The sequence below is a fragment of the Sapajus apella genome, unplaced genomic scaffold, assembly GCF_009761245.1.
Source record: "Sapajus apella isolate SASKATOON/1434 unplaced genomic scaffold, GSC_monkey_1.0 scaffold237, whole genome shotgun sequence".
NCBI classification, from domain to species: Eukaryota; Metazoa; Chordata; class Mammalia; order Primates; family Cebidae; genus Sapajus; species Sapajus apella.
The window spans coordinates 306,847-334,111 of NW_022437177.1; the positions used below are offsets into that span (position 1 = coordinate 306,847).

Below are 27,265 nucleotides of genomic sequence, written 5' to 3' on the forward strand. Positions count from 1 at the left end.
TAGAGCCTGGACAGGGAGGGGCAGTGGGGAAGCCCAGGCCCTGCTGGTCGGCATGCAGTCCTCTGGGCTCAGGTGTAGGGCCTGAGTGCTGTATAGGGGTGGTGCTGTGAGGGGTCAGCCCTGGGGAGGGCTTGGAACTTCGGGGTGGCTAGGTTATCTTCCTGACTCCTTCCTTTCTCCTCCAGATGGCAGCTACCATTGACATGAATTTCCAGAGTGATCTATTGTCAATATTTGAAGAAAATCTTTTCTGAGCGCACCTAGGTGGCTTCTGACTTTGATTTTCTGGCAAAACATTGACTTTCCATAGTGTTAGGGGCGGCGGTGGAGGTAGGGGCAGCGGCCAGGGGACGCCTCCGGGCCTGGCCCTCCTGCATGCTATGCCCGGGGCTGGCCTGACGGGCAGCTAAGGATCACAGAGCCTGTCTGCCTTACGGACAGCCGGACAGACGTTCTGCCACTCACCCCGCACAGGACGTCCGCTCAGCGCACGCCTCGTTATGAGCGAGTGCCGGCTGGACCCAAGCCCTGCATCCCCACATGCGGGGCAGAGGCCCTCTCTCCGCCAGATGTCTACACAGTATACACAGGACATCGTTGCTGTCGCCACCGTGACTGGTTTTCTGTCCCCAAGAACGTGACATTCGTGACATCCTGCCTGCCAGGAGTCCTTCCCCACACCCCAGCCATCGCCGCCCGCTCCCAGGAGGCCAGGGCAGGCCCGAGTGGGCTGGAGGTGGGTGAGGCCAGCCCACCCCCTCGCTGGCACTGACTTTGCCTTGAACAGACCCCCCCAACCCTCCCCCACAAGCCTTTAATCGAGAGCCGCTCTCTGTAAGTGTGTGCTTGTGCAAAAGGGAATAGTGCCGTGGAGGTGTGTGTGTCCATGGCATCCGGAGTGAGGCGGCTGTCCCATGTGGGCAGGCCTTGCCCGGGGAGTGAGGCCACCAACCAAAGTCAGTTCCTTCCCACCTGTGTTTCTGGTTTTGTTTTGTTTTGTTTTTTCCTATATATATTTTTTGTTGAATTCTATTTTATTTTTAATTATCTCTTCTCCAGACACAATGGCACTGCTTATCTCTGAAATGGTGTGATCGTCTCCTCATTGAGCGGCGGCTGCCACCGCGCTGTGGGTAGTGTGTGACCGTGGCTGTACTGTATAGTGAACATAGTTGGCATATCTTTGTTTGAAGTTTGTTAGTGACTCCACCAAACTGGTGTAAAAAAAGAAAAACTCAAAAAAATCCACAAAAAAGACAAAACACAAAAAAATCCTGCCTATATTTTACTGAGTTTCAAACTTCGTCTATTTTTAATTATAAAACCAGAAAGCTGCAATTTCTTTTCCTTCCCCCTCCTCCCACCCAACCCCATTTGTTGGCTTGTTTTTTAATGTCAGATCTGTTTTGAGGGGTTTTTTTGTTGTTTTGTTTTGTTTTTAAACTGAGAAAGGAAGGGCCAAGGGACAAGGTGGGCGCCAGGCCCTAGGGGTGCCACAGACTGAGGCAGATTCCCTCACCTGGCGCCCAGCCCCGACCAGTGGCCGCTCGCTCCTGCCCGTGCTTTTTTTTTTTTTTTTTTTTTTTTTTTTTTTTTTTTTTTAATTTTATAATTGGAGCCCTTGGTGAGGTTACGTGTGCCATGAGAACCCACTCTACACCACGACGCTGGTGCCTCAGTGTTGGCCAAACCCTGGAGTCACTGACTGGTTTGACTTTCATACAGTGAAATATGCATTTGGTCTGTACTGATCATGGAATAAACACATCTCTCTTTTTTAATGCTGGCGTCTCCCTGACATTTCTTTGTGAACCAATTGTTGCCTAGGCTAGGCCCAGGGGCCCCCCTGGACCCTGGACCACCTCTGTACAAGAACTATCACCAGGAATTACCTAGCCCCTCTCCTGTGGCCTATCCCTGCCTGCCCTGCGCAGGAGCCACGCAGGCTCATAGCGGCCACCTCAAGCTGAAGCTGTGACCAGAGCCAGGTACTCATCCTTGTGGACCCTGGCTGAGATGGAGGGTATGCTCCAGCAGAACCCTGGCCAAACTCCAGACAGTATTCTTCCCCTCCACCCTCCGTCATCCCATCCCCCACTCACCAAAGGACTTCGTCGACTTCTTCCACCTTGCCTGCCTCGACCTAACTCCTTTCATTTAAGCTCAGGGTTAATCAGATATTCTTAGAGAAATCTACATTCCCCCCCCCCCATTAGAATCCTTACCCTGCCATGCACATACACATGCACACATATTCCTACCCAAGAAAGCCCACAGGTGGCTGCCCTCCCTGTGTGCCCACCTATACGCACATGCCCCAGCCACAAGGCACGGGTGATGCCCAACAAGAGCCCCTAAGATGTAAGATGAAAGTATATAATTTATATGTATGCAGAGACAAACATTTCTAGCACTGTTTTATTAACCTACATCCCCACTTTTCGACCTGAAAGGTCCATTGTTGTCTTTAGATCGGCCAAACCTCCCTTGGAGGGTATTGTTAGGCATCCAGCCAGAGGCCCCCCGCCCCTTCCTCAACGTCCCTGCCCACCCAGGCACTTCCCAAAGACCTCTGTGCCACTTCAAGTGTGATGTATTTAGGTTCTTCGGGGGTTTTTCCATCTCATCCCATCCCATTTTTGTTCCTGGTTTTGTTGAGACACCCCCAGGCTGGGTCCAACTGCTGAGCTGGAATGATAGTTTTGTCTGCACCTTCCTGCTGAAGATTTAACTCTGCCATGGCCGCCTCCACACCTCCCTAATGGCTGTCTCACTAACTGGGTTGTAATTAGAACTGGGATCTATTTAGTTTCTCCAGCCGTTTCCCAATCCTTCCCACAGTACTAGAAACCTTAGTCCTATACCAGAGTAAGAGGTGTGTACAAGCCCCTACTGTACTGTATGCACGGATCGCTTGGCCAATAATTATGTCAGTGAATCTGAGACTTGTATTAAAACACTTAGACATTTGTAGAAGGGAATTCGTAGACTTTTCACTTATATATAAAAGGTTCTTTTTTTTTGTGCAGTTCTCATTGCAAAAATAAACATTTGTACTGAATATAAAGTTACTCTCCTGTGATGGCTGCTGTCTTTTTGTTTGAGGGTAGGCATGGGAGGAGTGGGAAGGTGAGGGTGTGGGTCAGTGATGTGCAGCAGAGGAAGAAGGGAGGGTCCTCAGGTGCCCACCAGCCATGCGGCCAGATTAGTGGAGTCAGGAGAGATCCTGGGAACATCAAATTGTCAGAATTGATTTAATGGAGGGTGTAAAAGAAACAAAAGCTAAGCCGGGCGCGGTGGCTCAAGCCTGTAATCCCAGCACTTTGGGAGGCCGAGGCGGGTGGATCACGAGGTCAAGAGATCGAGACCATCCTGGTCAACATGGTGAAACCCCGTCTCTACTAAAAATACAAAAATTCAGCTGGGCATGGTGGCATGTGCCTGTAATCCCAGCGACTCAGGAGGCTGGGGCAGGAGAATTGCCTGAACCCGGGAGACGGAGGTTGCGGTGAGCCGAGATCGCGCCATTGCACTCCAGCCTGGGTAACAAGAGCGAAACTCCGTCTCAAAAAAAAAAAAAAAAAGAAACAAAAGCTGGCTGGGTGCGGTGGCTCATGCCTGTAATCCCAGCACTTTGGGAGGCCAAGGCGGGTGGATCACAAGGGCAAGAGATCAAGACCATCCTGGCCAACATGGTGAAACCCCGTCTCTACTAAAAAAAAATTAGCTGAGCATGGTGGCACGCGCCTGTATTCCCAGCTACTTCGGACGCTGAGGCAGGAGCATTGCTTGAACCTGAGAGGCAGAGGTTGCAGTGAGCTGAGCTTGTGCCACTGCACTCCAGCCTGGCACCTGGCAACAGAGTGAGACTGTCAAAAAAAGCTGCCAGGTGCGGTGGCTAACATCTGTAATCCCAGCACTTTGGGAGGCCAAGGTGGGTGGATTGCTTGAGGTCAGATCCCTTAGAGACTAGCCTGGCCAACATAGTGAAACCCTGTCTCTACTAAAAAATACAAAATAATTAGCCAGCTGTGGTGGTGCATACCTGTAGTCCTAGCTACTCCGGAAGCTGAGGCAGGAGAATCGCTTGAACCTTGTAGGCAGAGGTTGAGTGAGCCGAGATCACACCGCTGCACTCCAGCTTGGGCAACATGGTGGAGACTCCCATCTCAGAAAAACCAAAGCTATGATGTAGGCTAATCACACAACAAAAGAAAGGTAGTGGTTAAGTAGTCCAGGGAGAACAAAAGTTTGTACACTATGGGCAATGTAATCATAGACGTCTACTCAGCTCTGAGATGCATTGTTTACTGAGGCAGAACGTAAACCACTATTCACCTTTAAGTAGCAACTTCATGGACTTAATTATGATCCCGGGACAGTATAATGTTGAGCAGCTTTGACAGCACAAAGGTATATGGACAAAAGTGGGAGGTGGAAAGGGGCAGGAGGTGACAAGTGGAGTTTTTTAAAGGAAGCTAATAGAGAAAAAGCATGTTCCGTGCTGGGGTAGTGACACGAGCAAGTCTGTGGCTAATGTCAGAAACTGGTTAAGTCAAGAAACAGAGGCCAGGCATGGTGGCTCACACTTGTAATCCCACTTTGGAAGGCCGAGGCTGGAGGATTGTTTGAGGCCAGGAGTTTGAGAACAGCCTAGACAACATAGCAAGTCGCCTCTATTAAAAGTTTTTGAAAAATTAGCTGAGTATGGTGACACAGGCCAGGAGTTTGAGACCAGCCTATACAACATAGCAGGTAGTCTCTATTAAAAGTTTTTGGGGCCGGGCGCGGTGGCTCAAACCTGTAATCCCAGCGCTTTGGGAGGCCGAGGCGGGTGGATCACGAGGTCAAGAGATCGAGACAATCCTGGTCAACATGGTGAAACCCCGTCTCTACTAAAAATACAAAAAATTAGCTGGGCATGGTGGTGCATGCCTGTAATCCCAGCTACTCAGGAGGCTGAGGCAGGAGAATTGCCTGAACCCAGGAGGCGGAGGTTGCGGTGAGCCGAGATCGCGCCATTGCACTCCAGCCTGGGTAACATGAGTGAAACTCCGTCTCAAAAAAAAATAATAATAAAAGTTTTTGAAAAATTAGCACAGTGTGGTGGCACACACCTGTAGTCCCAAATACAGGTTTGAGCCCAGGAGTTCGAGGCTGCAGTGAGCTATGATTGAGATCCCATCTGAAAAAAGAAAAAGAAAAAGCTAAAAATGTTCCCACGGCTGCTTCTGGGAGGAAGGGGAGGTGTAGCCACAGATAGCTGCCTTTTTCCCTACGTCTTTGTGGATGGCTGTTTAACAAGATGTATAGTTTCAGGCAAATGAGTTCATCCTCGAAATTCAGGTTCATGTTCTGTGTTACAGTGATATGATACTACCATTTACATTTAATAGGGTTGCTATACGGGTTAAGTGATGGGTGTCCCTAAAATGTTCAAGGATACCGGGAGAAGGTTGCAAAATAGGAGGAAGAAGTTGGTTTCTTGCAGGGACAGCAGGGCCGCAGGGCTCTGTGACTCCAGGCCCCATCACACCCGGCCCTGTCCCACTTCCTCTTTCGGCTAGAACCCTAGTCACTCAATAGGCCGGGTCCTCCTGGGGGAACCAGGCAGGCCCTCTAGGAAACGGTATCTCCGCCTCCTCTGCCCACTCTAGGAGCCTGGGGCTCAACACCTGTCGATTGGCTCCCGGGCTAGGACCTGTCCCTTGGACATCAGTGGCCGCCGCTGTCCAATTACAGACGTACAGGGGTGGGCCAGCTGGTCTGTTGGGCCAATAGGAGGACGGCGCCGGGCCGAGGCCGCTGGACCCGCCGTTGGAACCAGAGCTGGGTAAAGTCAGTGCTGCTAGGTCTTTGGAGCCAGACCAAGGGGAGGGTCCCGCACCCCGGGGTAGGGAGCACCAGGCGGGTAGCGCCCGGGCCTCCCGAAGCCTCCTCGGTCTGCTAACACCGCCCGCGCCTCCCTTCTAGTCCTAGACCTGTCATTGCCTGTCCCTCTTCTTCCGCTTCCGGGCCCGCCCGACCCGCCATATTAGGTTCCCACCCCGCCCTCTGCCTCATAAGCCTCCAGGCCGACCCTCAGTTCATTGGCCCAGGCTCCCGCCTTCTCCGCCCAATGTTAGGCCTCACCTCCTCTAGGCCCCACCCTCTCCCCGCCTACCCGCGTAAGCCACGCCTACCACTTCAACTCTTCCCTCTTTTCTGGCTTGTAGGCCACACCTGCTCTGCATATGCCCGCCCCTCACTCCAGGTGCCGCCCACTTGACACAGGACCCCTCTCCAAGGTTTGTCTGGACTCGGAATTGCCTTTTCTTTTTTGAGACGGAGTTTCGCTCTTGTTGCCCAGGCTGGAGTGCAATGGCGCGATCCCAGCTCACTGCAGCTTCCACCTCCCAGATTCAAACGATTTTCCTGCCTCAGCCTCCCAAGTAGCTGGGATTACAGGGCCCCGCCACCACACCCAGCTAATTTTTGTATTTTTAGTGGAGACGGGGTTTCACCATGTTGGCCAGGCTGGTCTCAAACTCCTGACCTCAGGTGATCCGCCCGCCTCGGCCTCCCAAAGTGCTGCGATCACAGGCGTGGCCCCACGCTCCTGGCCCGGAATTGCCTTCTTTAGACCCTCACCCACCTACTGCGGAGTCCTGCTGGGCCCCGCCCCAACTCTAAGCCCCGCCCAGGCCCTTCTAGGCCCCGCTCATTTCTTTCCCCCCTTTCCAACCCCTCCCTCTGCAGCTCCCGCACCCTAGCCTTGTTTCCCGCCCCTGTCGCGCCCAGGTGTTTACCTGGCACTCAGGTGAGTCGTGCACTCCTGAGCTGTCCGCCTCTTCTCTCATCGCGTCCCACAAGCCCCGACGGCACGGAGGGGCGTCAGGCCAAAGGCGGTGGGGTCCTGAGCCCTGACACCGCCCCGCCGCTGCTGCAGGTGCCCCCGGCCGGCAGCGAAGCTGTGGTCCCGGAGCGCGGCGACATGCCCGAGCTGGTGGTGACCGCGCTGCTGGCGCCGTCGCGCCTGTCGCTGAAGCTGCTGCGCGCCTTCATGTGGAGCCTCGTGTTCTCGGCGGCGCTGGTGGCCGCGGCTGTCTACGGCTGCATCGCGCTCACGCACGTGCTGTGCCGGCCGCGACGCGGCTGCTGCGGGCGCCGCCGGAGCGCACCCCCCGCCTGCCTGAGCGACCCCTCGCTGGGCGAGCACGGCTTCCTGAACCTCGAGGTGAGAGCACTGGGGCCCATCCGGGCTGCGGGGTCGCGTGATGTCGAGGCGGCTCAAGCCTTGGGAGGGAGGGTTCCCCAGGCTTCAGGCCGTGCCCTCCCCCTAGAGCTCGGGCCTGCGTCTGCACTATGTCTCAGCTGGACGAGGCAACGGACCCCTCATGCTGTTTGTGCACGGCTTCCCTGAGAACTGGCAAGTCTGGGACCCAGGGGCCTTGGGGTGCACGGGACTTGGGGGCAGGTGGAACCCCGGCTCCCTAGAAGGAGGGAGGAGGGCTGCGTAGATCGGGACAGGCTGAACATAGAGGAGGATAGGGCTACTGAGCCGGCGTACCCAGGATCCCTAGGCCCTGAAGGGATGGGACAGAGGGGTATTGAGGCTAATTAAAGCTCCCTGGATTCAGGGTGTAGCTGGCTTCAGCCTCAGCCTCTCCCCCTGCCTGGGATTCCCCATCCTCCTTTTAGGGAAAATTTAGAGCAGGAAGGAGGGGTTGCCAATGGTCCCTGATGGGCGTAGTGTGCAGGTACAACCTGAAGGCCCTGACTCAATCTCCCTCCCTGGCCTGCCTGGCAGGTTCTCCTGGCGTTTCCAGCTCCGGGAGTTCCAGAGCCGCTTCCATGTTGTGGCTGTGGACTTGCGAGGCTATGGCCCCTCGGATGCACCTGGAGATGTGGACTGCTACACAACTGACCTGCTGCTGGCGGACATCAAGGATGTCATTCTAGGCTTGGGTGCAGACATACCCCCATCCTGGGTACCCCGCTTTGTCCTTGCTGGGACCAACTTCCCCCACCCCTGCTTCAGCCCTACCTGGCACCTCACTGATACCAGCTCCTCGGATTCCCACAGGTTACTCCAAGTGCGTACTTGTGGCCCATGACTGGGGTGCCCTCCTTGCCTGGAATTTCTCCATCTACTATCCATCCCTGGTCGAGCGGATGGTTGTGGTCGGTGGCGCTCCCATGTCGGTGTACCAAGGTGTGTGTGAGAGACTGGGACTCTGGGATGTACTTGTGTGCAAGGGGGCAGGGGTGTGTATCTGTGTTTGCAATTCTGTGTATACCTGTCAACACATCAGGGGCAGTCATCCCTGGTCTCTTCCCTTGTGGAACTCCTCATTCAGAAATTAATGACATGCCAGGCTCAGTGGTTCACACCTGTAAACCCAGCCCTCTGGGAGGCTGAGGTGGGAGGATCACTTGAGGCCATGAGTTCAGACCAGTCTGGTCAACATAGCAAGATCCGACCTGTCTCTACAAATTTTTTTTTTTTTTAATTAGCCAGGCATTGGTGGTGCATGCCTGTAGTCCCAGCTACTCCGGAGGCTGACGTGGGAGGATTGCTTTTGCCCTGGAGTCTGAGGCTGTAGTGAGCTATGATCATACCACTGCACTCCAGCCTGGGTGATGACAGAGCAAACCTGTCTCAAAAATAAATAAATAGGCTTGGCATGGTGGCTCATGCCTGTAATCCCAGCACTTTGGGAGGCCAAGGTGAGGAGATCACCTGAGGACAGGAGTTCGAGACCAGCCTGACCAACATGGAGAAACCCCATCTCTACTAAAAATACAAAATTACCCAGGCATGGTGGTGCATGCCTGTAATCCCAGGTACTGGGGAGGCTGATACAGGAGAATCTCTTGAACCCAGGAGGCGGAGGTTGCAGTGAGCTGAGATCGCCCCATTGCACTCCAGCCTGGGCAACGAGAGAGAAACTCCGTCTCAAAAAAATAAATACATAAAATATGCCCAGGCATGGGGGCTCATGCTTGTAATCCCAGCACTTTGGGAGGCCGAGGCTGGTGGATTGCTTGGGCCAGGAGTTCAACACAGCCTGGCCAACATGGCGAAACCCTGTCTCTACTAAAAATACAAAAAAATTAGCCAGGCAGGCCGGGCGCGATGGCTCAAGCCTGTAATCCCAGCACTATGGGAGGCCAAGGCGGGTGGATCACGAGGTCAAGAGATCGAGACCATCCTAGTCAACATGGTGAAACTCCGTCTCTACTAAAACTACAAAAAATTAGCTGGGCATGGTGGCGCGTGCCTGTAATCCCAGCTACTCAGGAGGCTGAGGCAGGAGAATTGCCTGAACCCGGGAGGCGGAGGTTGCGGTGAGCCGAGATCGTGCCATTGCACTCCAGCCTGGGTAACAAGAGTGAAACTCTGTCTCACAAAAAAAAAAAAAAAAAAAAAAATTTTAGCCAGGCATGGTGGTGCATGCCTGTAGTCCCAGCTACTCAGGAGGCTGAGGCGAGAGAATCACTTGAACCTAAGAGGCGGAGGTTGCAGTGAGCCAAGATCACACCACTGCACTCCAGCCCAGATGACAGAGTGAGACTCTGTTTCAAAAATAAAATAAAATAGGTCAGGTGTGGTGGCTCACGCCTGTAATCCCAGCACTTTGGGAGGCTGAGGCAGGTGGATCATGAGGTCAGGAGTTCAAGACCAGTCTGGCCAAGTTGGTAAAACCCTGTCTCTACTAAAAATACAAAACACAAAAAATTAGACAGATGCGGTGGCAGGCGCCTGTAATCCCAGCTACTCAGGAGGCTGAGGCAGGAGAATTACTTGAACTCTGGGAATGGAGGTTACAGTGAGCCAAGGTCATGCTGTTGCACTCTAGCCTGGATGACAGTGAGACCCCATCTCAAAAAAATAAAAATAAAATAAAATAAAAATCAATGACAATACACTTAGGAGTAATCCGTATGCTTTTTAAGTACTTGTAGTAACAAGGAACGTATACACAGTAACCTACTTAAGGGTCCTGGGCTTATGAAAGGTTTTTCTTTTGTTTTGTTTTGAGACAGAGTCTTGCACTGTTGCCTAGGGTGGAGTGCAATGGCATGATCTCGACTCCCTGCACCCTCTGCCTCCTGGGTTCAAGCGATTCTTCTGTCTCCCAGGTAGCTGGGATTACGGGTGCCTGCCACTATGCCCGGCTAATTTTTGGTGTTTGTAGTAGAGATGGGGTTTCACCATGTTGGCCAGGCTGGTCTCGAACTCCTGGCCTTGTGATCTGCCCGCCTCAGCCTCCCAAAGTGCTGAGATTACAGTCATGAGCCACCACACCCGGCCAAAAGTTTATTATCCCCATGTTCTAGCTGGAAGAAACAGGCTGCGGAGGTTAATAATGTCTGTCATATCGGCCGGGCGTGGTGGCTCACGCCTATAATCCCAGCACTTTGGGAGGCCGAGGCGGGTGGATCACGAGGTCAATAGATCGAGACCATCCTGGTCAACATGGTGAAACCCCGTCTCTATCAAAAATACAAAAATTAGCTGGGCATGGTGGTGCATGCCTGTAGTCCCAGCTTCTCGGGAGGCTGAGGCAGGAGAATGGCTTGAACCCAGGAGGCGGAGGTTGCGGTGAGCCGAGATCGCGCCATTGCACTCCAGCCTGGGTAACAAGAGCGAAACTCCGTCTCAAAAAAATAAATAAATAAAATAATAATAATAATGTCTGTCATATCACCTGATGTTAATATGCAGCGTTATGGTCATAACTGCTCTCTCTTGTTGTTTTCTTTCCTTTTTTTTTTTTTGTGAGACAGAGTCTCACTCTGTCACCCAGGCTGGAGTGCAGTGGTGCAGTGTTGGCTCACTGCAACCTCTGCCTCCCGGGTTCAAGTGACACCCCTTCCTCAGCCTCCAGAGTAGTGGGGACTACAGACATGCACCACCACACCCGGCTAATTTTTGTGTTTTTAGTAAAGACAGGGTTTCACTATGTTGGCCAGGTTGGTCTGTAACTCCTGACCTCAAGTGATTCACCTGCCTTGGCCTCCCAAAGGGCTGGGATTATAGGAGTGAGCTACCGTGCCTGGCCTGTCATTGTTTACTTGTCTGTCTCCCCAGCTAGACTGTCAGCTCCCTGAGGGCAGAGAGTTTTTTGTTTTTTGGTTTTTTTTTTTTTTTATTTGAGACAGTCTTGCTCTGTGGCCCAGGCTGGAGTGCAGTGCTGCAATTGAAGCTCTCTGCAGCCTCAGACTCCTGGGCTCCAGCAGTCCTCCCATTTCAGCTTCCCAAGTAGCTGGGACTACAGGCACACATCACCACATCCTGCTAATTTTTTTTTTTTTTTTTTTTGAGACAGAGTTTCGCTCTTGTTACCCAGGCTGGAGTGCAATGGCGCGACCTCGGCTCACCGCAACCTCCGCCTCCTGGGTTCAGGCAATTCTCCTGCCTCAGCCTCCCGAGTAGCTGGGATTACAGGCACGCATCACCATGCCCAGCTAATTTTTTGTATTTTTAGTAGAGACGGGGTTTCACCATGTTGCCCAGGATGGTCTCGATCTCTTGACCTTGTGATCCACCTGCCTCGGCCTCCCAAAGTGCTGGGACTACAGGCGTGAGCCACCGCGCCCGGCCCATCCTGCTAATTTTTAAAGATTTATTTTTTCGTAGAAAGAGGGGTGTTATTAAGTCACCTAGGATGAACAGGGAGTTTTGTCTGCCTCATTCACTGCTGTGTCTAGAACCAGGCCTGGCACGAAGTAGTTGTTCAATAAATGTTAGCTGAATAAGGCAGAGGAAAGGCATCCTGCAGGGAATGCACACCAGTGGATATGGGGGTTCCTGGGAGATGCTCCCATTCTGTGAATAGTGACACATGGTGGGAGAGAATGTAGCTGATGCCCAGGCTGGGAGGGGTGTCTAGCACCTTCACAGACTCAAGCAGGCAGCAGTGGCATTCCTGAGTCCTGTGTGCATGACCTGGGTGTGTGCAGGGGTGCAGGTGTATGGGGCCACGCCTGGAGCAGGCCTCACATACTCTGCCGTTAACCTCCTGTTATCTGTGTGTGCCTGGGAGTCTACACAGTGTCCACACACAGGTGCACTCTTGAATCGCTCTCCCCCAACCCTCCCACCCCAGACTACTCCATTCGCCACCCTGGCCAGTTCTTCCGTTCCAACTACATGTTCCTGTTCCAGCTCCCCTGGCTGCCGGAGAAGTTGCTGTCTATGTCTGACTTCCAGGTACAGACAGTGTGGGTTGAGGGCGGGGAGGGAAGCAGGTTGGGGGTGGGCGGGCTGGGCACTGAAGCCAGAGTCCTGCTGTGTACCCAGATCCTGAAGACCACCCTCACCCACCGCAAGACAGGCATCCCATGCTTGACCCCCAACGAACTTGAGGCCTTCCTCTATCACTTCTCACAGCCTGGTGGTCTCACCGGGCCCGTCAACTACTACCGAAACCTCTTCAGGTGAGACCAGACACCAGGCATAAGTTCAGGAGATTTGCAGGGCAGGCAGGTGGGAGGTAGCCATCCTTCCACCTGTCTTTCTGTCTTTCCTGGCCACAGGAACTTCCCCCTGGAACCCCAGGAGCTGGCCACACCCACGTTGCTGCTGTGGGGGGAGAAGGACATTTACTTTGAGCTGGGGCTGGTGGAAGCCATCGGCAGCCGCTTTGTGCCGGGCAGGTTGGAGGCTCACATCCTGCCAGGCGCGGGGCATTGGATCCCACAGAGCCACCCTCAGGAGATGCACCAGTACATGTGGGCTTTCTTGCAAGACCTGCTGGACTAGCGGCCCTTGCTGGCCTGCCCGGGAAGCACAGATACTTAGGAAGGAACACACCCTCGTCATCTGCGTGTACCTGGGAGTCCATAGAATGTCCATACATGGGTGGACTCTTGAATTGCTCCTAGGCATGGGATTCCTGGATCTCACACAAGTGTACTTATGAGTGCTTTGGGACCCACCAACCCCTGTGCTCACATGCAGGCATGGATGAGTGCATGTGTGACAAGCTCTGACCCTGGGTATGCCTCTCCTCCAGCGGAGCCAGATGCCAGGACCCAGTGTCCCACCTCTCCCCTCCCTGGGGCCTCACCCTGCTCCTTGCCAAAGTCAGCCCCTGGAATAACTGCACAAACCTTAAACCCTGACCTTCCTGTCCCTGCCTTCCACCTCCTGCCTGGGTTTTCAGCTCAATGCTACTCTTAAGTACGATCCTGCTAGGTGCATTTGGCTACTTCAACTTAAAGGTATGTTAATGGAAATGAAATACAGTGAAAATGCTCTGCTCAGTCACACCTGCTGTATTTCTTTTCTTTTCTTTTTTTTAACTTGAGACAGAGTCTCGCTCTGTCACCCAGGCTGGATGGAGTGCAGTGGTACAATCTCGGCTCACTGCAACCTCCACCTACTGGGTTCGAGCAATTCTTGTGTCTCTGCCTCCCGAGTAGCCGAGACTACAGGTGTGTCACCATGCCTGACTAATCTTTGTATTTTCAGTAGAGATGAGGTTTCACCATGTTGACCAGGCTAGTATTGAAATGCTGGCCTCAAATGATCCGCCCACCTTGGCCCCTCACAGTGCTGGGATTACAGGCAGGAGCCACTGTGCTTAGCCACACCAGCTGTGTTTGAAGTGCTCGAGTGCCACATCAGTGAAGAACGTTCTGTTAGGCAGAGCTGATGAGGGCAATCCTAGCCTAAGAGCTGGGGGCCTCCCTGTCTGGCTCCTGACAACCTCCCCAAGGGCAGACCCTCATCAGCAGGCAGGTAGATGTGCATATTCCTCTCCAGCTCCCAGGGGAGCTCCTGCAATCCCCTCTCCTTACCCATCCCCCATGACCCAAGGCCTGGTCAGGTCAACTTCTCTCGCCCCAGCCTGGGCTTGCCTGCTCCAGATCCCTGGGAAAACAGCTTTCGGGTCTGTTAGAGCAGGCGATTCTGGATTGGGGGCAGGAAGGGACCAGGTCCCAGAACAGCCATCTGGGATCTGAGGCCTGCCTCTCCAGCTCCTGGAAACTTCTGCTCCAAATTAGCCACAGTTTCCGCTGACTCTGGAGCCCTCTGGGGTGGCGGTGGGGGTTACAAGTGGAGGGTGGGCCACCCAGCCCCAGGCTGATCATAGCATTAGCTTGTATCTCCCTGGCTTTTGCCCAGCTTTTTGGGGACGTTGCTGTCATCACCTGTACCATGAAGACTGAGGGGCCATAAGAAATACATTCTGGCCGGGCGCGGTGGCTCAAGCCTGTAATCCCAGCACTTTGGGAGTCCGAGGCGGGTGGATCACTAGGTCAAGAGATCGAGACCATCCTGGTCAACACGGTGAAACCCCATCTCTACTAAAGCTACAAAAAATTAGCTGGGCATGGTGGCACGTGCCTGTAATCCCAGCTACTCAGGAGGCTGAGGCAGGGGAATTGCCTGAACCCAGGAGGCGGAGGTTGCGGTGAGCCGAGATCGCGCCATTGCACTCCAGCCTGGGTAATAAGAGCGAAAACTCAGTCTCAAAAAAAAAATAAATAAATAAAAATAAAAAATAAATAAATAATAAGAAATACATTCTTCTGTCTCTGAGATGGGCCTGCCTGCTGGTCATCCCCCTCTGCCCTCCTGTCCCCAGCACAACACGCTTTTACTCAACATAGATACCACGCAGTGTTCTTGGTCCTAGGGATACGGCGTGAGCCAGAAAGAGTTTAAGGAGGAGAGAGCTGACAGGGATCAGGGAAGGCTTCTCTGAAGACCCACAGGTGGGACCCTAGCTGAGAGATGCACTGTTTTGTTGTTTTGAGACAGGGTCTCACTCTGTTGCCCAGGCTGGGGTGCAGTGGTGTGATCTTAGCTTACAGCAGCCTCAACCTCCCGGGCTCAATCAATCCTCTTGCTTCAGCCTCCCAAGTAGCTGGGACTATAGGGACACACCACCATGCCAGGCTAATTAAGAAAAAAATTCTTTTTGAGAATGTAGTCTTGCTCTGTTGCCCAGGCTAGAGTGCAGTGGTGAGATCTCAGCTCACTGCAACCTCCATCTCCCGGGTTCAAGCGATTCTCCTGTCTCAGCCTCCCCAGTAGCTAGGATTACAGGCATGCTCCACCACACCTGGCTAATTTTTGTATTTTTAGTAGAGATGGAGTTTTACCATGTTGGCCAGGTTGATCTCAAACTCCTGACCTCAAGCAATCCGCCTGCCTTGGCCTCTCAAAAAAAAATTTTTTTTTTTTTGAGACGAAGTTTCACTCTTTTTACCCAGGCTGGAGTGCAATGGCGCGATCTCTGCTCACCGCAACCTCCGCCTCCTGGTTCAGGCAATTCTCCTGCCTCAGCCTCCTGAGTTGCTGGGATTACAGGCACACACCACCATGCCCAGCTGATTTTTTGTATTTTTAGTAGAGACGGGGTTTCACCATGTTGACCAGGATGGTCTCGATCTCTTGACCTCGTGATCCACCCGCCTCGGCCTCCCAAAGTGCTGGGACTCCAGGCATGAGACACCGCGCCTGTCTTGGGATGCACTTTTTTGGGGGAGTGGGAAGCAGTGACTAGGAAGGTACCAGGATGGAAGAACCTTGGGTCACTGGAGTCACAACACGCAGGCCAGGGGATTGCTAGCAGAGTGAGCAAGGAGGCTTCAGAGAAGAGGCCACACAGCCAGAACCGCCAGGGGCTGCCAGGAGCTTGGATTCGGTTCTCAAGGGGAGCCGGGGAGGTTTTTCAGCAGGGGAGGGACATGGCTTGCATTTTGAAGAGCTCCCTGTGGCGCTTGGACAGTCCCACGCAAAAGCGCGAGCGCCCAGGCCTGCAGGGGGCTGCGCGCGGCCACAGCACAGGGCGGTCCTACTGCCCCGACTGAGCAGGGACCCCCGGGGCCCGGCCCAACCCGGGGCCCCCTGCCGGGGTAGGAGCAACGTCCCCCGCCCCGGGGAGGCGAGGAGACGGGCGGGAGGAGGAGGGGACCCTTGAGACGTGGGGCCCCGGGACTTCCGAGCCTACGGCAGAGATTTGGGGCGAGGAGGTCGGCGGACCAGACCAGGACAGTGTCCAGGGGTCTGTGGGTCCGGCGATGGTTGCCGGGGTGACGGGGGACGGGTTGATGGTTGACCGGAACGGGTAGTGGTTGTCCGGGTGACCGGAGAGGCCCAGGACAGTTGCCCGGGCGACAGGGGTCCGCTGACGGTTGCTAGGACAACAGAAAGGCGCCTTCTTCCGCCTCCGCGGCTGCGGGAGTGAGGGAGGCGGGGTCTCCTGAAGAAGGCGATCCCGTCGATTGGGCAGATTCCTGGTGAATGAGCCAATGGAAACTCGTGTATCGTCCTAGGCCCGCCTCCCCCAGCCTGAGCCAATCCCTGCGCTTTGTCTTTTTTTTTTTTTTTTTTTTTTTTTTTTTTTTTTTTCCCTGGCTCAGGGCCTTAGCGCGCGCAACTTTTCAGGCGGGAGCTGGGACCTCGCGGGCTCAGGCTGGGGTTCCTCCCAAGATCGGCCAGTCCCTCTCCCTGCCTCCAGACCACTTTCCATCACTCACTCACTCATTCAGAGAGCTGCATTGGTGGTTCAGTAGTAGAATTCTCTCTTCCTATTCATTCATTCATTCATTCATCTGTCCCTGCCACCAGTTCGAGGAGACTTGGTGGAAGACAAAGCCCGGCTCAGACACTGCCTGCAGGGTGTGGTCAGGCCCAGGCGGAAAGAGCAACTGGGAGGAGCACTTACCTGGGGGAGGGAGGGAAGGCTCCCTGGAGGAAGCAGTCTTGGAGCTGAATTTTGCAAAGCTGGGCTCCGACCCACAGAAGCCACCCACGCCGGGATGATTTAGCATTTCCGTGAGACTGGAAGGAAGGTTTGGGATAGGAAGACGTGGGACTGTAAAAGGCTTCCCAGGCCAGCAGGGGAGGGTCTCGGACAGATCTGTGCGCCTAGAATGTTACTTGGGGGGTGGTGACCAGAGGGGCCGACGGAGGGTGGGGAGGCCTCAGAGGGGGAATGGGCGTGGTCCAGGCAGTGGAGAAAGACTCAAGTCCAGGCACTGGAAGAGGACCAGATACGCTGAGAAGGTACAGAGGCAGGTTTGGGATATATTCAGTCTGATGGGGCTGGATCCCGGGGTAGGAACCTAGAAGCATATTATGGGCTAAAGACAAAAATAGCCCAGCATCCCAGCACTTTGGGAGGCCCGGGCGGGTGGATCACGAGGTTAGAAGTTCGAGACCAGCCTGGCAAATATGGTGAAACCCCCATCTCTACTAAAGATACAAAAAATTAGCTGGGCGTGGTGGCAGACACCTGTAATCCCAGCTACTTGGGAGACTGAGGCAAGAGAATCGCTTGAACCTGGGAGACAGAGGTAGCAGTAAGCCAAGATTTCGCCATTGCACTCCAGCCTGGGCGACAGGGTGAGACTCCGTCTAAAAAAAAAAAAAAAAGCCCAGCAAGCATCGATGTATTGTGGAGCAGACAGGCTCTGAAGCTGGGAGCCAGGGTGAAGTCTCCCTAGAGCAGAGTGGAGAACAAGACTGGAGACTGACTCCTGAGGGCCCCCAACACCTCAGAGACAGGCAGAGGAGAGAGGCCACAAAGGTAGGAGGGGAACCAGGCAAACCTGATGCCGCAGGAATGGAGAAGGGAGGAGTGTCCGGGAATAGGGATGTAGTTCCTAGTGTCAAAAGCCCCTGAGAAGGCCGGGCGCCGTGGCTCACGCCTGTAATCCCAGCACTTTGGGAGGCTGAGGCGGGTGGATCGCGAGGTCAGGAGTTCAAGATCAGCCTGGCTAAGATGGTGAAACCCTGTCTCTACTAAAAATACAAAAAAATTAACCAGGTATGATGGTGGGCGCCTGTAATCTCAGCTACTCCGGAGGCTGAGGCAGAGAATTGCTTGAACCTCGGAGGTGGAGGTTGCAGTGAGCCGAGATTGCGCCACTACACTCCAGCCTGAGTGACAGAGTGAGACTCCATTAAAAAAAAAAAAAAAAAAAAAAACTCAGAGGAGCAGCTCCTCATCTCTCAAGTAGGAGGAAAAGCAGTTGGGACAGTGGGGACAAGTGGCATCCCTACAGGAAGGAGGACAAGCTTCTGGGGCAAGGGATGCAAAAATGAGCAGTTAGGGCAGGGGTCCCCAAACCTCAGACCACAGAGGAATGGGGCCGTACAGCAGCAGCTGAGTGGCGGGGGAGCCACTGAGCCTTCATCTGTATTTACAGCTGCTCTCCATCACTGGCGTTACCACCTGAGCTCCGCCTCCTGTCAGATAAGCATCGGCATTAGAGTCTCATAGGAGCTCAAACCCTACTGTGAACTGTGCATGCACGGGATCGAGGTTGCACGCTCCTTACGACAATCTCATGCCTGATGTGTGTCACTGTCTCCCATCGCCCTTAGATGGGACTCTCTAGTTGCAGGAAAACAAGCTCAGGGCTCCCAGTGATTCTACATTATGGTTGTATCATTATTTCATTATATAATACAATGTAATAATAATAGAAATAAAGTGCACGATAAATGTGATGCGCTTGAGACTGGTCACGGTGGCTTATACCTATAATCCCAGCACTTTGGGAGGCCAAGGCAGGTGGATCACCTGATGTCAGGAGATCGAGACCATCCTGGCCAACACGGTGAAACCCTGTCTCTACTAAAAATACAAAAATTAGCTGGGCATGGTGGCCCGTGCCTGTAATCCCAGCTACTTGGGAGGCTGAGGCAGGAGAATTGCTTGAACCAAGAAGTTGGAGATTGCGGTGAGCCGAGATTGCACTCGAGCCTGGTGACAGAGCAAGAGTTCTTCTCAAAAAAAAAAAAAAAAAAAAAAAAAATATGCTGAGGCTCGTCGTGGTGGCTCATGCCCATAATCCCATCACTTTGGGAGGCCAAGGCGGTTGGATAACTTGAGACCAGGAGGTAGAGACCAGCCTGGCCAACATGGTGAAACCCTGTCTCTACTAAATATACAAAACTAGCGCCTGGCGGGCGCCTGTAATCCCAGCTAATCAGGAGGCTGAGGCACAAGAATCACTTGAACCCAGGAGGCAGAGGTCGCAGTGAGCCGAGATCAGGCCACTGCACACCAGCCTGGGTGACAGAGAGAGACTGTCTCAAAAAAATCAATAAAAATAAAAATGGCCGGGTGTGGTGGTTCATATCTGTAATCCCAGCCTGGGTGACAGAGAGAGAACTTGTTTCTAACTCCAAAACAAAACAAACGAACAAACAAAAAGGCCAGGAACAGTGGCTGACACCTGTAATCCCAGCACTTTGGGAGGCTGAGGTGGGATCACTTGAGGTCTGGAGTTCAAGACCAGCCTGGCCGAAACCCCATCTCTACAAAAATACAAAAAATTAGCTGGGTATGATGGCCAGTGCCTATAATTCCAGGTACTCGGGAGGCTGAGGCAGGAGAATTGCTTGAACCCAGGAGGTAGAGGTTTCAGTAAGCTGAGATCTCACCATCACACTCCAGCCTGGGCAACAGAGGGAGACTCCACTTAAAAGAAAAGAAAAAAAAAGGCCAGGCACGGTGGCTCACGGCTGTAATCGTAGCACTTTGGGAGGCCAAGGTGGGCAGATCATAAGGTCAGGAGTTCAAGACCCTCCTGGCCAAATGAAACCCTGTCTCTACTAAAAATACAGCTGAGCATGGTGGTGCATGCCTGTAATCCCAGCTAGTTGGGAGGCTAAGGCAGAATTGCTTGAACCAGAACCAGGGAAATGGAGGTCGCCGTGAACTGAGATCACACCGTGAACCGAGATCACGCCACTGCATTCCAGCCTGGGCTACAGAGCAAGACTCCATCTCTAAAAAAATAAATAAATAAATAAGTGCGTTATTTTCCCCCCACTTCCTTTTCTTCTCCATCAGTTCTCACACTCCTCCCTTGGGAAGCCCTAACACCTCCAATCTTTTCCTCTGACCTAGCCCCTGATCCTATAGAGCCTGGCTCTGTCTGTGTCCATACAGGGGGCGTTCAGTAGATCTGGAGGGCTGGCCTTAGACACGATTAGGTCCCAGCTCTCAATTTATTCATTCATTCAGTTGACAATGCTTTCAGTTACTGTGCATCAAGCTCTGTGCTGGATGTTGGGGCCCCAGCACTGAGCAAGACAGATGCCCACCTATCTTGGAATCTGATGAGTGAGTCGGGCAGGATTACGTGGAGTCATTAGGGCCCTGATGGAGGCCATGTGATGCCTCAGGAAAGGATCCCTGGGAGAAAAGAATGTTCAACTTTGCAAAGTGATTCTTTTCAGCCAGGCATGGTGGCTCATGCATGTAATCTCAGAACTCTGGGAGGCCAAGGCAGATGAATCACTTGAGGTTAGGAGTTCAAGACCAGCCTGGCCAACATGGGGAAACCTTGTCTCTACTAAAAATACAAAAGTTAGCCAGGCGTGGTGACGGGTGCCTGCAATCCCAGCTACTTGGGAGGCTGAGGCAGGAGAATAGCTTGAACCCAGGAGGCGGAGGCTAAAGTGAGTTGAGATCACACTGCTGCACTCCAGCCCGGGCGACAAGAGTGAAACTCTGTTTAAAAAAAAAAAATTATCTGGATATGGTGGTGCGCATCTGTAGTCCCAGCTACTTGGGAAGCTGAGGCATGAGAGTCACTTGAAACCCGGGAGGTGGAGGTTGCAGTGAGCTGAGATTGTACCATTGCACTCCAGCCTGGGCGACAGAGCTAGACTCTGTCTCCATAAAACCAAAAAAACCCAAAATGATTGTTCTAAATTTTCTAAACTAAGTCAGATCAGCTTCTTGTGCTAAAGCCCTCCAGCGGCTTCACTGTGCTTGGGCTAGAACCCCAGACCCGCTGGCCCCTTGGGAGTGAGCCCCGCCCTCTTCCCTGATCTCCCCACCTTTGCTCATTCTTCACTCGGCACCCAGGCTTCCTCGATGTTCCTCTTGCCTACGCGTCCCTCCTCCTCTGGGCCTTTGCACTTGCTGTTCCCTCTGCCTGGAACACTCACCCCTTAACCCCCTGCCCCGCTGTTTGCCTTGCAGGCTCCTCTCCTCCTTTAGGTGACCTCCCCCTCTCTCCTTCCCATTTAACTATCTTATTTCAGTGGTTCTGTTTGGGTTTTGGTTTTTTCTTTTCTTTTGATACAGAGTCTCCCTCTGTCTTCAGGCTGGAGTGTGGTGGCGCTATCTCGGCTCACTGCAATATCCGCCTCCCAGGTTCAAGCGATTATCCTGCCTCATCCTCCTGAATAGCCGGAATTACAGGCATCCACCGCCATGCTCAGCTAATTTTTGCATTTTTAGTAGAGACGGGATTTCACCATGTTGACCAGGCTGGTCTTGAACTCCTGACCTCAGGCAATCTGCCCGCCTCAGCCTCCCAAAGTGCTGGAACTACAGGCATGAGCCACCACACCCAGCCTCTTTAGTATTATTATTATTTTTGAGACGGAGTCTTGCTCTGTCACCAGGCTGGAGTGCAGTGGCATGATCTTGGCTCACTGCAACCTCCGCCTCCCAAGTTCAAGCGATTCTCTCAACTCAGCCTCCTGAGTAGCTGGGATTACAGGTACATGCCACCACACCCAGCTAATTTTTGTATTTTTAGTAGAGATGGGTTTTCCCCATGTTGGCCAGGATGGTCGTGATCTCTTGACCTTGTGATCTGCCCGCCTCAGCCTCCCAAAGTGCTGGGATTACAGGCATGCACCACCATGCCCAGCCTATTATTACTTTTATTTTTTGAGACAGGGTCTTGCTCTGTCACCCAGATGGGAGTGCAGTGGCACAATCATAGCTCTCTGCAGCCTCAAACTCCAGGCTCAAGCGATCCCCCTGCCTCAGCCGTGGGAGTAGATGGGACTACAGGCATGCACTACCAACACCTGGCTAATTTTGTATTTTTAGTAGAGGCAGGGTTTCTCCATGTCGGTCAGGCTGATCTCGAACTCCCAATCTCAGGTGATCTGCCAGCCTCAGCCTCCCAAAGTGCTGGGATTACAAGTGTGAAGCATGTTCCTACCAGTGGGAACTTGCATGCAAAGGCTGGCAAGTCTGAGAGGCAGGGAGATAAAGCTGATGAGGTGAAGAGGAATTGTGTCACTCTAGGCAATGGGGAGCCATGGAAGGTTCGAGCATCTGAGTGTCCCAGGGAAGCAGTGTCCAGGGGATATGGCTGGGTCCAGCCTCCCCACACTTGCCCAAGGCCCACACCCAACTGCCCTCACCCCTGCTGGTTCTCACTGGGCTCCCACAGCCCACTGTCTGACTCAAGAACCTGGCCCCAGTTTCCGCACAGAGGGCGGGACTGCAGTCCCAAGAGAAGAAGCCAAGGGCACATTCTCAGGTTCGGTCAGTGGGGCCGGCAGCTGTGTCTTGGCGTGGCCCCAGGTCCCACGTCCCCAGGGACTGAGCTCATGAAGGAGAAATGCAGTCCTCAGCCAAGGCAGCCAGCAGGGACCGGGGAGGGGGATCTAGCCCACCCCCACCACGTTGGGAACTATTCGGCTGCGGGCTGTGAGGCCATGGGAAGGGTTTCCCCGACTGCCCCGTCTCCTGGGGATCTGGACACCTTGGGTGGGTCCCATCATCGTGGCTGGAGGGCAGTGGCAGGAACCCGCAGCTGAGACCCTATCTGGTGACCAAGTACTTTGTAGTTCTTCTTCTTCTCCTTCTCCTTCTCTTTTTGAGATGAGGTTTTGCTCTTGTTGCCCAGGCTGGAGTGCAGTGGCACAATCTTGGCTCACCGCAACCTCCGCCTCCTGGGTTCAAGCAATTCTCCTGCCTCAGCCTCCTAGTAGCTGGGACTACAGGTGTGTGCCACCACGCCTGGCTAATTTTTTGTATTTTTAGTAGAGACGGGGTATCACCATGTTAACAAGATGGTCTCGATCTTCTGACCTCATGATACCTGCCTCGGCCTCACAAACTGCTGGGATTACAGGCATGAGCCACTGTGCCCAACCTGGGTCTTTTTTCTTTTCTTCTTGGTACAGAATCTTGCTCTGTTGCCCAGGCTGGAATGCAGTGGCTCGATCTCTGCTCCCTGAAACCTTCACCTCCCAGGTCCAAGTGATTCTTCTGCCTCAGCCTCCCGAGTAGCTGGTATTACAGGCACCTGCCACCAGGCCTGACTAACTTTGGTATTTTTAGTAGAGATGGGGCTTTGCCATGTTGGCCAGGCTGGGCTCAAACTTCTGATCTCAAACGATCAGACTGTCTCGGCATTCCAAAGTGCTGGGATTACAGGCATGAGCCACCGTCCCCGGCTGGGTCTTTCTTCTTTTAGTCTACATTCCCCTGTGCCGTCATCTGCCTGTGTTTTCACCATTAATGCCCCATCTCCCACAGACCAGGGTGTGCTGTATCAGCAGTCACAGACTCGGAACTTCCTACCTAGTGAAATGTGTGTCCAGAGTCCTTGGTTGCTCCTAGTGATGAGGAGCTCAGCACCTCCTACAGCATCCATTCCGGCAGAAAGCCCTTTCTCAATCACTTGAATCCGGGATATGGAGGTTGCAGTGAGCTGAGATAGAGTCACTGCACGCCAGCCTAGGTGACAGAATGACATTCCGTCTCAAAAAAAAAAAAGGCCGGGCGCGGTGGCTCAAACCTGTAATCCCAGCACTTTGGGAGGCTGAGACGGTCGGATCATGAGGTCAAGAGATCGAGACTATCCTGGACAACATAGCGAAACCCCGTCTCTACTAAAAATACAAAAAAAATTAGCTGGGTGTGGTGGCGCACGCCTGTAGTCCCAGCTACTCGGGAGGCTGAGGCAGGAGAATTGCTTGAACGTGGGAGGCGGAGGTTGCAGTGAGCTGACACTGCACCACTGCACTCCAGCCTAGTGACAGAGCAAGACTCTGTCTCAAAAAAAAAAAAAAAAAAAAAAGGCCAGGTGTTGTGGCTCACGCCTGTAATCCCAACACTTTGGGAGGCTGAGGCAGGCAGATCATGAGGTCAGGAGTTTGAGACTAGCCTGGCCAACATAGTGAAACCTCGTCTCTGTGAAAAATCCAAAAATTAGCTGGGCGTGGTGGCACACGCCTATAGTCCCAGCTACTCGGGAGGCTGAGGCAGGAGAATCGCCTAAACCCGGGAGGCGGAGGTTGGAGTGAGCCATTGCACTCCAGTCTGGGTGACAGATCGAGACTCCATCTAAAAAAAAAAAAAGCCCTTTCTCAGATGGGTGAGAGGAGGAGCTGGTCTTCCTTCTGGGCCCTGACTTTGCTCCTCAATCCCTAGACCCTTCTGTAGAAACATAGACCAACCCAGTCTGCAAAATTATACTGAAGAGAGTGGTTTGAGCCCCCTGAAGCGGCTCTTCTGGGCTGGGCCTCCCAGCTCCTTCAGTGCCTTCCTAAGTCACAAAACCATCCCATGTCAGTGCTTTGTGCTTACCCCATGCTGGGAAGTGCTAGGACCCTTGAGAAGCCTCATCCTCTGCCTAACCCCCAAGGAGCCCTCAGTCTTTTTTTGTTTTTTGTTTTTGTTTTGAGACAGGGTCTCAGTCTGTCACCCAGGCTGGAGTGCAGGGGCACGATCTCGGCTCACTGCACCCTGCACCACCTCCCAGGCTCAATAGATCCTCCCACCTCAGCCTCCCAATTTGCTGGGACCGCAGGTATACACCAGCACAGCCAGTTAATTTCTTTAGTTTTTGTAGACACAGGGTTTTACCATGTTGCTCAGGCTGGTCTTGAACTCCTGACCTCAGGTGATCCACCTGCCTCGGCCTCCCAAAGTGCTGGGATGACAGGTGTGAGTCACTGTACCCAGCCAGCCCTCAGTCTTTAAATAGGGGACACACCAGGATACAGGCACTGCCAAACCCTTGTGAATAAGGTTGAGCCATGGAGAAAAAGGGCACTGGGAGAGCTGGAGTGTCAGGGAGAGAGGGGTGAAGACTGAGGGGCAGGGAGGACTTCCCGGAGTGGGATCCCTGAAGAATGGATGGGAGGAAACCAGAAACAGAAATAGGGGGCTGGACACAGTGGCTCAGGCCTGTAATCCCAGCACTTTGGGAGATAAAGAGTGGGAGGATTGCTTGAGCTCAGGAGTTCAAGATCAGACTGGCCAATATAGCGAGACTCCCATGTCTATAAAAAACACAAAAATTAGCAGGGCATAGTGGCAAGCATTTGTGATCCCAGCTGCTCAGGAGGCCGAGGTGAGAGGCTGGCTGAAGCCTGGGAGGTCAAGGCTGCAGTGAGCCATGATCCTGCCACTGCACTCCAGCCTGGACTATAGAATGAGACCCTGTCTCTCATAAAAACATAAATAAATAGGGCTGGGCACAGTGGCTCATGCCTGTAATCACAGCACTTTGGGAGGCCGAGGTGGGCGGATCACTTGGGGTCAGGAGTTTGAGACCAGCCTGACCAATATGGTGAAACCCCGTCTCTACTAAAAATACAAAAATTAGCTGGGTGTGGTGGCAGGTGCCTGTAATTCCATGGGAGGCTGAGACTGGAGCATCGCTTGAACCCTGGAGCATCACTTGAACCCAGGAGGCAGAGGTTCCAGTGAGCCAAGATTGCATCACTGCACTCCAATCTGGGTGACAGAGAACGAAACTATGTCTCAAGAAAAAAAAAAAAAAAAAGAAAGAAAGCAGCTTGGGGAAAAGGGTGGCCTGTGTGAGAAACAGCAGAGCATTCCCTCCAGCTGGAAGAAGCTGAATTTTTGAAGAGGGCACATTTGCTGTGAGTTCCTGCTTGGGGAGGAAGCAGAAGGGTCTTTCTGTGCAGCTGGGTGCCCCAGGCAGAGGGAAGCACCCAGGCAAAGGCCGTGGGAGCACAAGGCCTGCTGGGTGCAGATGGAGTTTGACACCAGGTGTTGATGTTTTTTTTGGAGGGGCATTGTGGGGAGGGTTAGGAAGGAGAGGGTCAGTCCTGGCCCGAGGGTCCTGAAAGCAGGACTGAGGGTCTTGGATTTCCTTCCTGGGTGGTGGGCATGACGCAGTACTAGATCTGTGCCTGCCCCGGGGGCATGTTGACTCAGCACAGCCTCTGTGAGTCAGTGTGCGCCCCTTCTTAGGCAACTTTTGTCTTTTCCTCTGTCCAACCCCTACCCCGCCCCTGTGCTCCATGTGGCCTGGAGTCACTGAGACACAGATTCACTTTTTTCTTTTTCTTCTTCTTTTTTTTTTTTTTTGAGAAGGAGTCTTGCTGTGTCACCCAGGCTGGAGTGCAGTGGTGCGATCTTGGCTCACTGCAACCTCCGACTCCTGGGTTCAAGCGATTCTCCTGCCTCAGCCTCCTGAGTAGCTAGGATTACAGGCACGCTCCACCATGCCCAGCTAATTTTAGTATTTTTAGTAGAGATGGGTTTCACCATATTGGCCAGGCTGGTCTTGAACTCCTGACCTTGTGATCCGCCTGCCTTGGCCTCCCAAAGTGCTGGGATTACAGGCGTGAGCCACTGCACCTACCATGTTTTTTCTTTTTCTTTCTTTTTTTTTTTTCAGAGGGTCACTCTGTTGCCCAGGCTGTAGTGCAGTGGTACGAGCATGGCTCACTGAAGTCTAGCACTGCTGGACTCAAGTGATCCTCCTGCCTCAGCTGCCAGCGTAGCTGGGACTACAGGTATACGGGACCTCACTACATTGTCAGGCTGGTCTCGAACTCTAGGCTCAATGATCCTTGTCTCTCAGCCTCCTGGGTAGCTGGGACTACAGGTGCACATCACCACACCCAGCTAATTATTTCATTTTTTGTAGAGACAGAATCTTACTATGTCGCCCAGTCTGGTCTGAAACTGAGCTCAAGTGATCCTCCCGCCTCAGCCTCCCAAAATTCTGAGATTACAGGTGTGCTTCACTGTGCCCGGCCACTTTTTTTCCTTTTGAGACAGTCTTGCTCCAAGGCTGGAGTGCAGTGCCATGATCATAGTTCACTGCAGGCTGGGCTCAAATTATCCTCCTGTCTCAGTCTCCCGAGTAGCTGGGACTACAGACATGCACTGCCACAACTGGCTTTTCTTCTGGAAAGCCTGCAGTGAGTCACTGTCTTTTTTTTTTTTTTTTTTTTTTGGGACAGAGTTTCCCCCTTGTTGCCTGGGCTGGAGTGCAGTGGCACGATCTCACCTCACTGCAACTTCCACCTTCCAGGTTCAAGTGATTCTCCTGCCTCAGCCTCCTGGGTAGCTGGGATTACAGGCACCTGCCACCACGCCCAGCTAATTTTTGTATTTTTAGTGGAGACGGGGTTTCGTCATGTTTACCAGGCTGCTCTCAAACTCCTGACCTCAGGTGATCCACACTCCTCTGCCTCCCAAAGTGCTGGGATTACAGGTGTGAGCCACCTCACCCCACCTGTCTTCTCTAAGTGATGCGTCTGCACCTGTAAGATGGA

The 27,265-nt window shown here is 53.2% G+C and overlaps 2 protein-coding genes across 10 annotated transcripts in view; both read left to right on the forward strand.

Annotated features, from left to right (window-relative positions):
- Nucleotides 1–3,071, forward strand: part of BRD4 (bromodomain containing 4) — a 94,984-nt gene extending 91,913 nt beyond the window's left edge. For 8 of the 9 annotated variants that reach the window (XM_032271544.1, XM_032271545.1, XM_032271550.1 and 5 more), the window contains one exon: nt 186–3,071. In XM_032271544.1, coding sequence (XP_032127435.1) covers nt 186–254 — 69 coding nt within the window. In that variant the 3' untranslated portion in view covers nt 255–3,071. The remainder of the gene's footprint in view (nt 1–185) is intronic. The other variant, XM_032271548.1, reaches the window with a different exon arrangement.
- Nucleotides 3,072–6,168: 3,097 nt separating this feature from the next.
- Nucleotides 6,169–13,258, forward strand: EPHX3 (epoxide hydrolase 3). The gene is made up of 8 exons (XM_032271568.1): nt 6,169–6,287; nt 6,929–7,216; nt 7,323–7,408; nt 7,790–7,947; nt 8,066–8,194; nt 12,096–12,199; nt 12,290–12,426; nt 12,526–13,258. The coding sequence occupies exons 1-8, from the start codon at nt 6,234–6,236 to the stop codon at nt 12,749–12,751; spliced, it is 1,182 nt and encodes a 393-aa protein (XP_032127459.1). The 5' UTR covers nt 6,169–6,233; the 3' UTR covers nt 12,752–13,258.
- Nucleotides 13,259–27,265: the final 14,007 nt, after the last annotated feature.

Coding starts and splice junctions, on each gene's coding strand:
- EPHX3 (XM_032271568.1), top strand. CDS start 6,234: ATGCCCGCCCCTCACTCCAGGTGCCGCCCACTTGACACAGGACCCCTC. Junction 7,409..7,789: donor CACGGCTTCCCTGAGAACTG/GCAAGTCTGGGA, acceptor CCTGCCTGGCAG/GTTCTCCTGGCGTTTCCAGC. Junction 12,427..12,525: donor TACTACCGAAACCTCTTCAG/GTGAGACCAGAC, acceptor TCCTGGCCACAG/GAACTTCCCCCTGGAACCCC.